We start from the raw sequence: 12,179 nt of genomic DNA, 5'->3' as shown, positions 1-12,179 counted from the left end.
TTAAAAATGAGTCACATTTTAAAACATCACAATGTGAAAATAGCATTCAATATGTTAAATAGGTTCATCTAATTCATACTTTTAATAGTAACACTACGGATATTGAAGAAATGCCTTTATAACAACCTCTTCGCTCCAGAGGTATAAGTGTGCATGCATATTATTTTTAACTGTTTTAAGGGGATTGGTGCATGCAAATTTTGTAAAAAACACATTTTCCAATTTTTCAATAGTATGAAACTTCCTGCGTCTAACTGTGTTCAAGTTTTTGTTCTACCTATAATAAAAACATTTTTAAAATATTTCAATATAAACTGCTAACAGATATTACACATGCTAATGTTTTTCGCTAAAATGGTTTTTTCTCAAAACTAAGTTTTTTGTTTAGATAAGGAACATTTGAATTCAAACACAACTTTTTCAAATGTCTTGAAACTTTGTTTGTCTTTCAACACTATAGTGTTACATAGTACTTTAACACGAGTTTTTAGGAATTTAATTGTTGGTTATTTTTTTTATCGAATTTTAATTCCAACAACATGTAACTTTTTCAAAAATCACCAAAATTTACTCATATTTTGTACCATAAAATTTTGTTAAATAATTTTAATAAAAAGTCCTCATGCTAAAGTATGTAACACTATAGTGTTGTGATACACACAAAGTTTCGAAACATTTGAATGAGTAGTGTTTGAAAAAATGTTCCTTATCTAACAAAAAACTTAGTTTTGAGAAAAAAAACATTTTATAGTGAAAAACATTAGCATGTGCAATGCCTGCCAGCAGTTTATATTAAAATATTTTAAAAATATTTTTAGTACAGGTAAAACAAAAACTTGAACACAGTTAGGCGCAGAAAATTTCATAGTATTTAAAAATTGAAAAGTTGGAAAATGTGTCTTTTGGAAAATTGGGGTGCGCCCCAATCCCCCTTAAATGGTTTTTAATGATTTTTTCAAGTTAAGACCTGAAGTACACGTATGTGTATCTAACTCAAATGGTTCTAGTAAGGCTACCGACCCAAATTAATTAATTCTTTAATTTATTTAACTTTTTTACTTTCGAAAGGTATTTCGACAAACAATAAGCATAAATCAATAAAAAATAATAATTAACAATCAGTTTTGACTCAGGTGTGAAGAAGATTTACATTCCACATCTAATAATGCGGCACATTGAAAGCGTAATCGTTCATTTTTTTCTCACTGATCTGTGAGTGCAATAAATTATTTCAGTTCATAAAATTATTTCATGTAGTCCTTAATTTGTTATTGAACAATTTCTATGAGTAAGTAGAGTTTTCCTGGGTGTTTTATACATATTTATTCATGAAATCAGGAAATGCGTCCATATAATTAATCACACAGATAATGATACATGTATAAGCTTACCGTTCACGATAGACGGTAGGTTGCCTAGAAGGTTGAACTCAAGCTTGTTGTCCCTGAATCTGTCCACGGTGAACAGGAATTTCGGACGAAGTGGTTTGATAATGTTCGAAGCAGCCTGGAATGTAGATCAATTAAATGTATAAATGAATATAAATAAATAAATCTAATATGCGTGCTAATCGTAACTATACATATTCCTTAGGATAGTGATAGACAAACTACGGCCTGCAGAACCAGATGCGGTTCTATTCGGCCCGCCGCAGATTTCAAAATAGCAGTATAGAAATTTTTAATTTCAGTGTTTTAAAAAAATTCATTCAAGAGAATGATCCTTTTTTTGCATATGTAATATATAATTGTGGGAATTTAAATAGAAATTGATTTATAAAAATGTTTTCATGCTTAAAAATGAAACACATATGCAATAAATATGCATAAAGTTGTTAAAATATACATACGGTGCTTATTTTTTCATTTGCAATGAAACCGTGACAGTCTTCAAAGTATACACAACACATCCCACCACTTCATTTCTAAACATATATAATTCCAACCACCGTATTCCCCCTCTTTAGTCGGCATACCAGAAAACTAGTCACATATGGGAAAACCACCAATACTGCATGGTATACAAGTATACGCCAATCACAATATATATGTCGAATCACAGATTCTGGAAAATTCTTAAACACTAACTTTATTTTAAAAATTTATTGAATTGGTTAAATGCATATTGTGATCCTTCTTAAGACTCGCTTTTTCAGACATGTCGGGAACGAAGCAGACCACTGCATTCAAAAAGCTGATGTCCATCTAGTTTTACGGCATGTCGTTCAATGTGGGGGATTACGGTATCAACCAATGTCCGAATATGTCTGGCCCGCCGAAATTTTTTCTCTTAGTTTCTTGGCCCGTTTCTAAAAAGTTTGCCTGTCACTGCCCTTAAGTACGGTGACATAACATGTAAAGATACCTGAGCTCCATAGAATGGCAAAGGTCCGCCCCATATTCCACCTACACTTGCCGTGGCAAGCATCGCGAATACCGCTTCTTTTCTGTTGGCCATATAACCTGAATTGAGAACAAAATAAATTCAATTAGTTCAATGTCTATTTCAATTTAATTATATAATTCATCCCAAACACTGTAATTCAATTAATTATAGCAATTATACTTACAGCCTACTTTGTCACCCTTCTTAAGGCCATGCTTGCGGAGTGCTGCAGCGTACAGCTGAACTTCTTCGTACATCTGAGCATACGATACACGCTCCTCGCCACCTTCTTCATCTGAGGATATAAGATGGGAAACACGGTGAAGGAAAACGTTAATTAAATTGATTAATGCTAAATAAAAAGGAAATAATGAACATTATACAGCTCATTCGATTCAAAATTACACTGCTATCCGCACTTCGGTAAATACTTTTTTTCCTGAAATGATAAACTGACCTCTATTGGTAATAATATCTCATTTTAAATCGTCTACTTTCTACATAAAACATGGTTTCATGACATGTTGATGGATATTCCTGCAGTCAAAATTAGCGAAAGTGCAGCTGTAAAAATTGGCATTTCTTTATTATTTAGAATTTGTCTTTTTACAAAAATAAGCAAGATACTGTAAAGCAAAGTTCAGGCACCTGAAGAAAGTGAACTCTACTGCTGATTCAGCAAGTCAGCACAACCTATCATAACAACGAATTGCACCTTGACAATACCAAAGAAATTTTTGGAAAGACAGAATCATCTCTAAGGAAACGTATCTAACGATTATGGTAAGATCAACGATGGGATTATCCTTAATTTTTTGTGAGGACCATGTACGTATACAAAAATATTCCGCACAACTTGTATAAGGAACGCCACCATTGTCTTCAAAAATGCCGTAGTATAAAAACAACATAATGCTTCATCAGATAGTAAGAAACGCGTTGAAATAAACAAATTATGTGAAATTAAGGGACGTCATTTCCAACATTCTTTATACGCTGAGGTAAATATTTTTCTGTATACAGGGTCTCCTGTAAGTCCTAACTCGGCTTTTCATCAACCGTTCGTTGTAGAGGAATGATTGAAATTTAAAAAATACTCAAAATATGTTCAAAAATCACCCGGTACCAGTTTTGAAAATGAAAGTTTAGTGTGTCACAAAATAAAAAAAATCTAAGTTTTGCTGTCTTTTCCCAACCTTTCTCTAATTTTTGAATTTATATATCTTAGTGAATATTGCACTTAGAAACGTGGATTTTTTTTCCTCATGAGAGACAGGGCAATAAATTTTTTAAATGGGATTTTTATGACACGGCGTCTATATAACAATTTAGATTTTAATTTTATGGCACTGTGTTTTCACTCCCAAAACTGGTACAGGGTGGTTTTTGAACACATTTTTTGAGCATCTTTTAAATTGGAACCATTTCTCTACGATGAAGGCTTGATGAGATAAAGGCTAAGTTACAACTTACAAGACAACCTAAATATACAATATTCACTACTGATAATCTATACTGATATCATCATCACCATCAACAACAACAACCAATTTCAATCCACTGCTGGATGAAGGTCTTCTCTAAATTTTTCTCTATACTGATATATTCACTTATATATGATGCTTTTCCGGTATGTGAACGATTTCAAAAATTAAACGCACTGTATTTTTCATACATACTGAAACGTTGAAGATAGTGGTAAAACTCAATTAACTCATTTTCAGAATTAAATTCATTATAATACGAGTATAATACTTATAGTTAATCAAATGATATCATAATGCTCGTCATAATAAATGATATCACGGAATGGTCTAATTCAATAAATTACAATTTGATGGAAATGGAAACGGTAAAATAGAAAAGATTCTAGGATTGAATCTAATCCCGTCAAATCCTTTCAATTTGTTGACTTTTGTTTTCATTAGATTTATTATGAAATTAAAAGATTCTTTTGTTCTCAAAATTAGAATCTCCTCACAATATATTCTCTCTCTTGTACGTTTCTTACTTCCAATTTCAATGAATGAAACATTCGTTTTCAATGGATAGAATTATCGAGAAGGATGCACTTGTGTAAGTACCATCAGCATATAGCAGCTTTCATTTCCACCGACTTCCGGATTTTCTTGTCAGAGATCCGTTTCCGTATCCGTTATCAGAACTTCCGATGGGACCTTAACGTGGAATCCGATAACGGCGAAAATCTCTTTGAAAAACGCCTCTTTTCTGAGATACTATAATAATCTCTATGCACTAAAGATTGTTTAGATATCTCATTGACCGTAGCAGGATATCCTGGCATCAAGTTTATTAGATAAGACACCAGAGGGAGACGGGAGATCAGTTGTTTTATGGATTTTATTCAAGTTCTGGAACGATTCCAGCTTCGATAACAGCATATTTGCTCTTAAGATTTCTTACACAGTACATTCTTGTCATGCATTTATTTATTTATTTACCTGCGTAGATAATAGCTGGGTGATCGTCTCTGTATCGGAGAAGATTCTCGGTATAATTCAGTTCAGCACCTTTGAACCATTCAACATCAATGAACCCTGGATTCTCGTCAACAACCTAATATTTTGATGAAAAGAAATATGTATTTATCAGCGGAATTTATCGAATTAAGTATCATATAATGTTTATCAGTTATACTCACTCTTGACCCACGTAAAAATATTATCATTATTTAGTGGTATGATCCAAACATGTGGCTTGTCACCGTAATAAAAATATTTGAAGTGTTATCAAACGTATCTATCTAAAAGTGCATTAGTAAAATTTAATAGGTCATTAAGTATCAAATTCGGATCATAAAAGTCCCGATAACATTTTTGTAGAAAGTAAAACCACATAATAAATGTTTGCTATATATTATACATTTGGCTGTTTATCGCAAGGATACGCGGATAATGAGTTCGACCCTTGATTTTCGATTTACCCTCTTGTGATTGGGAGAAAATTGCACTTTTAAGCGATTAATAAACAATATTTCGAATGCAGTGATACATCGGCTTACGAATTTTTTGGCTAACGTAGATTTCGCTCAACGTTTTTCAGCTACGGCTAAAGAGAATACGGATTTGGGGGATAACGAACATTTTTATTGATATGAATGCACGAGCTCTCATAAAACAGCTGCGTCGGGAGATAAATTTTTCGTACCAGTCGAATTGAAAATTTAGTGAGTAACTTCATCACTTATAGCCAGATTAATTTATTTCCACCTTGGAATCGCTTTTCAGGTACACACCTCTTTTTCTCTTTCAGGAAGATTTTTAGCCATTTCATTAAACGCCATTGTAAAATGAATGTCATTTGTGAAATGAATGATTAAGCTTAGAGGAAATGCATTAAAAAATATTGGGGTAGGCTGTGTTATAGACACGACCACAAGTTTTGACGTGAATACACTTTTTTGGCCTACCTTTGCTGGTAGGCACTGACATAATGAAATTGGTATTATCGGATTTGCCTATTCGTAATATTTGATTATCGTATATCGGATTTATCTATTTGTCTATTTGCGTTGCGAACTGCTCTAGATATAGCGTGAAACAATTTCGTTAAAAATGCGGGCAAAGCAAGCCTGGTGCAGCCTGGCAGAGCAAGAGGTGTTAAAACCAGAGTAACACCATTGGATTTGTTTTAAAAATGCCTATCAGATGACATATTAGCTTCTATTTGCATCGCGAACCTCTCTCGAAATATAGCGTAACATAATTTCGTTACGAAATCGGGCAGCGACACTGTTGCCCAGATCACAACAGGTATTAAAACTAGATAGCCATCATTAGATTTGTCGCAGAAATGCCTATCAGACAACAACATTAGCTTCTATTTGCTTGCGAACCTCTCTAGATATAGTGTAAACCAATTTCCTTACGAAAGCGGGACGTGAGTCTGGCGCCCAGACCGGAAGATGTGTTACAATTAGAATGGCATCACGGGATTTGACTTAACGAGATGTACCCTCAGACATACAAAACAATGACATATTCTGAATACTTCCTGAGATATAAACCTTTCAAATTATTTCGTTATGTGACTTTTTGCAAATACAGTATCGTCGGATGATTTAAAAAGCGTATTCCCGTCAAAAAATCCTTAGACTTGAATGGTTTCAATGCATACGGAAAGACTAAATACCAAACCGAAGAGTCTGGACACTCCAGCAACTTATCTCTTCCATCTGCATGTATGTGAAAGGGAAATGAGCTGACACTTATCTCATAGCACACATTTTTTCCCCCACCACGTCTCATGAATCCGACTTCATAGCGTTACATAGTGTAAAATAAAAAGATGTTCAGTTTTTCAACTTCCTTTTTTCATCCAATTGTGACGTTATTTATCACAGCCTTCGATCACTATTTGTTTTGTTTTTTTTACAGTTATTCTAAGTGTTTTATAAAAGTTACTTCGAAATTTTGAGCCGTTCCTTGAATGAATTAAACGATTTTTCATGAGAAACCTATGGGAAATTGTGTTTCGGCTAACGAATGTAATTCCGGAACGAATTATCTTTGTTAGCGGAGGTATCACTATATTATGCAATTTGAAACCGCTGTTTCATTAGTGTGTGAAATCGGTATTTCAGTTGACAGAAAACTATGAGATTTTTTGTTAACACTATATTTTATTTAACGTCCAAGCCTTGAAATGAAATTCTCGAGGGCCTTCAGAAATTACCAAGAAATTGAACATCCTGTTATATCCGATCAGGAGAACACGGTATGCCCATTTCCTCAAGACTGATACCGTTATATCACAAAAGGCATTCCGAAGTTTCGTGAATTAAGAAAAGAGTTGAATCACTGTCAAAATCACACTAAAGTTATTATAATACTTTCATTTGTAGAGAGATTCTTTCATTTGAGAGATGGTCTGCTAGAAAATGACTATCGCACACAAAAATGTCCGTTAATCGAGCTGTTAGCGCATCAATTTCGCTCCACATTAACGTGGTATTGAAAACACAAACATCTAATCTGCTATAAAGTAAACGTTCTGGTTTACTTAGCCTCCCTGTGCATAGAATTGCCTTCTATTACGAAAATGGAAATGTTATAATGATTTTTAATGGTTTTTTTATATCATCTTATTTAATCAAGTTACCTCATCGTAAGGTTTCGAGCAGATGATCCCGAAATAATGCCATATCTCCTCCCAGAATTTGCTGTAATTGTCAATAGACCATTTATGAAGTTCCCAGTAATTTTCTGAAACAATAAAAGAATAAAATGTGTTATAATCAAAGAAAACAGTAAAAATATCATATACAGGGTGGTCGTAAAATAATTTTGCCGAGTCTCAACTGGACGCAAAAATTAACGAATGCGTAGCAATTCGAGATATAGGTGTTTCAGAATATACGCCCAAATACGAAAAGAGGGGAAAAACATAGTCTCGTGGTTACGGTTACAGCAACAAAGTTTTGAAAAATTCAAATTGCAACACACATTTTTATGCATTGCAGATTGATCGACGCAGTAAAAAGCTATAAATGGCGTTGGAACGGTACCTGTAGCAAGATAAATACCGGCGCAAGCGCAGCAAAGAAACAGGTGGGAAAAAAAATCAATGCAGATCACATTACTGCAGCAGGAAGTCCCCCACCGAGGGGTTAGTGCACCAATCCATTGATGAGACATTCTTTCTTTGTCCGTGTCCTACCGTTTATGCTGCTACAGGTACCGTTCCAACGGAAAATGTGTCTTATATGCGCATACTTTGAGAATTTTGTATCTCGATTTTCATTCGCATGCGTTGATTTTTGCGGCCACTAGGGTCTCGTATATCGGCTAAGTTATTTTATAGTGAATAATACTTACGGAGTTTAGTGTTGTATTTAGCGTTGATCGTCTCCCTGAATTTCTCGAGTTGAGTTCCAGGAGTTTTCTTGTTGTAGACGCATTTCTTTCCGGCACCGATAATATCTACTATACACCTTTTACGACCTAATAATAGATTGAAAAATAAATATTAAATAAAATTGCTATGTATGGCATTAAACGACAACCATATTCAGTGCGGAAGCATACACACTTTCGACTCTTACCTATGCATTTCACGCCCTTCCCAGAAAAAAAAGGCGAACGGGCATTAGTCCCGGGCTCTTATAGAAACTCGTCTCACTTTTCTTGATTTCTTACACTAACAAAGTTATAGTATGACCCCCAATTGCCCTAGCCACGATTAACAGAGTTTCTGGTTGTCCAAGGCAGTGTTCGTAAACCCATTTCAAAAATTTGGTGCAGTCTAATGAGTTGCGAAAGATTTTGTCGTTACAAAACTGGTTCACAATGTTTCAAAGAATGGGTGATATCTATGTACCTTTAGAGCACAGTGATTCCCAACGTGGGTGTTAACGCCCCCCTGGGGGCAATGGAATGTTCCAGGAGGGCTACGGGTATAACATAGGATCCTATGGGTTAGATTGCGTTGGAGGGGGGCGATGGGAGAAGAAATTTCTGAAGAAGGGGGCGATGGGACAAAAAAGGTTGGAAACTATGGAGAGGGCATATCGCCCTTTAGGTACCGGAGGAGGTGGCAGAAATTACAGATGCAATAAAGGATCCTTTGGGGTTAATAGTAAGGTAGGATTTTTATTTTTCGCCGCAGATGACGATGAGATAAATGGGTTTATATGTCTCTGGATTGGAAAAACAGCTCGAGCCTGTTGTTCGCGAGCACTGTAGTGCTCTCCAGTGCTGTCTTAACACATGGGCTCACCCGTTCACGGCCCGGGTGTCTCGAGCGCATGGTGAGGAGGACTCGTGATTATTATATTTGACACTATGATTTTCAAAAGTAAGTATGTAAATTGGTACCCAGGTACACCCACCTAGTTAGAAATCCTAGAAAATCGCTTTGATCCGGTTACCTATAGTACTGTTAAGATGGCTCTGGTGCTCCCTCTGCATCATATGAGAGCTTTTGATGAATGCAAAATAAAAAATGCATACAAAATGTAAAATAATTTTCGAAATTGTATGTGTGTGTGTAAAGTGTAAGTACATTGTAGTACTTCATTTGACTTGAAATACAGGATGCGCGGAGAACGTCCTGAACACATTTTAAATTTAATACAAATCAGCCAATTAACATAGAAAGGTGCGGTTTGCACTAAAACACTTATCATGGCCAACGGAGTTTTTTGTTTTATTACATTTAACAAAAGAGTTCAAAATTTCACTCACAGATTGCCCAGTTTAACAAAAAACTCGACAAAACACATGAAATACAACGCAAACAGTGTATAATTAATGTTTATGACAATGCGTCGCGAGCACTGCCTGTAGCCATCATCAAAAGAAGAGCACCCTTACGGCAAGTTTAACAATCGAATGCATGAAATGACGGTAATTTAATTCCAATCCTTAAATGCGATTCTTCCAAGGTGGAAGAAAATTAATTAGAACGTTGATCAAGTGCTCGTGAGCACGAAATCGGACACGAGCCTCGAGCACTCCAGGTACTTCGGGGAGCACCATGGTGCTCGCGAGCAGCGGATTGAAGATAGATGCCTGCTATACATAGTAGCTGTATTGGGCTAGCTCCATGTGAACAGAGAACAAAAAAAAAAAGACAAATTTGAGATAGAGAAAATTATTTATAAAATATTATTCATAAATCTTTTGGAGAGAAATAAATGATTACCGTATTGTGACTGCGATATGATGGGTTGACATAGCAAACGCGGACATATTGTAATTATCACGAAAAAATACGCAAATGGCGATAACCTTGAACCATGTTTTTTCTTTCCGGACTTTGGCCTGGGATCTCCAGCTACTTCGCGAACAGACAAAATGGTCAAAGCCCGAAATTTGGACATTGTCCGTTTCAATTTACAATGAAATTGGTCAATTCGCGAATTGGCCGATTTCGGGCTTTGACAGTAGCATGTACAACACCAGAAAAACTCTCTTGACATGATTAACGTAATTAAATTTTACGGAAAATAAATTTATTAATTTATTCTATTTTTAGAAGAAAAAAAATCAAGTGCGATTCAAATTAGTAAATAATCAATTAAATAACCAATTAAGATTAGAAAACAGCTGCTATTAATTCAACCTCCGAAGGATCGATGGATGAGATAATAAATAATACAGTTTTTGTCATAACATCCGCTCATACATGGATTTATCCTGGGCATTTCAATGAGTTTTTCTTAATGATTAATTTTTTATCATAATTTTATGCAAAAAAAAAAGGGAAAACACGCTCACGATGCGTCTATGAAACACATAGTAATTTTAGTAAATAGGTCTAGGATTCAGATTATTCTTAGGATCAAGGACGTCGGTATGTCCTAAAGGAAATAACACACGTTTTGAAGTGTTATTGATGGTTTGTGACGTGCGTTCATCATTTTACCTTGATTCAAATTTTCCACATAAATTATTTCAATATCATCTGAACAGGTGTCCAGATATGTCTGTTTAATACTTCCTCGTTGTTCTTCCCTAATCAGAGTATTTAAGAATTTGTGGCTGATGCCACACCCAATGACCACGACCATCCGTTCGAGGCCATTTTTCCGGATTCGTGCGTAGTTGGTTGATTTATTGTCGTGTTATATATCCGCTTATAATGTTCCCATTTGTAACGTTTTCCCGCTTAGTGCCACTCATTTTTGTGGTCTCAACTCCAAGTAATTCTCTCATTAATATATGTTTCCCGTTTAAAACATTTTCCCGACTACGACGGTTTTTTGAAAAACGTTATAAGCGGGATCCACTGTATAATTGTCTTTTTTATCACGGTTTACACATTTTTGTGACGATTATCGTCTAAAAGTTAATGAAATCCACTTGATCTTCTCCGTCTATAAGCAAATATATCAATTTATAACATAGCCAGCCTGGTGGTTAGTGCACCAATTTCCGATGTAGGGTCTAGGTTAGAAATCTATTCTGTACACAAGGAAGTCGTACGGAATCAGCTGAGAACTCTGGCTTAATTAGCTAAATTAGCCTCCCCCTTCCTCCCCACGAAGGCATAAATTGGTTAAGCTATTTGTATAAGAGTATTTAACAGATTTCCATCCACCTTGGAAATATATATATTTTCGAGATTTAACAATCTCTTACCCTCGCTTTAAAAAGTACCCAGGGTTACGGCACTGTTGATTGTTTCCTTACATATAGAGGGTGCTCCATAGATCCTTGAGTAATTTAAAAATTCACAAAAACTAAAGGAATTGATATGTTTGAATGCAGTTTGCAACAAAATTATTCTCACGAAAGGTTTTTTTTCTGTTTCTAGTGAAGATTGCCAATTATAGTAAATTTCATCAAAAGCAACGAGAAAAACGGAACATTTTTGTAGTGAAAATAGTTGGAAAAGGCGAAATTATGTAAAAATACGTCTCGTATACGGGTCATGTTAATTGAGCACGTCGGAGAGCCAAACACTTCTCTCTCTCTCTCTCTCCTCTTTTCATCGTCAGGTGCCAAAACCACCATGGCTACGGTAGGAAGTCTCACATCGAGGGGATCACAAACCTTCCGTTGAGTATAAAAGAAAAAGGTTGCCGTTCGGAATTGGCGATAAATTATAGGTCCCGGTCTACCTAGTGTACAGAAAATGACAGTGGTGCGACAAAAATAATCAATCAATAATCAAAAACACCATAAAACTGCGAAAAATAAGTCCTTATGTCCGAGTTCGTGGCATTTTCATTGATGTTATTAAGCAAAGCACATCCACATTATTCTCTGTAGAAATCATCTCAGACCGCCAATTATTGATATCACAACCGAGGTCGCTATAACGGAGTT

General features: G+C 35.3%; 1 protein-coding gene across 1 annotated transcript in view; it reads right to left on the bottom strand.

The window, feature by feature from the left end:
- Positions 1-12,179, bottom strand: part of LOC149070522 (acetoacetyl-CoA synthetase-like) — a 48,892-nt gene that overhangs the window by 26,839 nt on the left and 9,874 nt on the right. Inside the window, exons 2-7 of the mRNA XM_089249024.1 lie at positions 8,223-8,348; positions 7,507-7,610; positions 4,848-4,962; positions 2,570-2,680; positions 2,365-2,462; positions 1,392-1,506 (exon numbers count right to left, since the gene is read on the bottom strand). Coding sequence (XP_089105150.1) covers positions 1,392-1,506; positions 2,365-2,462; positions 2,570-2,680; positions 4,848-4,962; positions 7,507-7,610; positions 8,223-8,348 — 669 coding nt within the window. The remainder of the gene's footprint in view (positions 1-1,391; positions 1,507-2,364; positions 2,463-2,569; positions 2,681-4,847; positions 4,963-7,506; positions 7,611-8,222; positions 8,349-12,179) is intronic.

The sequence above is a fragment of the Pholcus phalangioides genome, unplaced genomic scaffold (assembly GCF_987345545.1).
Source record: "Pholcus phalangioides strain wild (caught in Gottingen) unplaced genomic scaffold, Ppha-v1.0 ptg000021l_1, whole genome shotgun sequence".
In the NCBI taxonomy this organism is placed as follows: domain Eukaryota; kingdom Metazoa; phylum Arthropoda; class Arachnida; order Araneae; family Pholcidae; genus Pholcus; species Pholcus phalangioides.
This window is presented reverse-complemented; position numbering and strand designations above follow the sequence as displayed.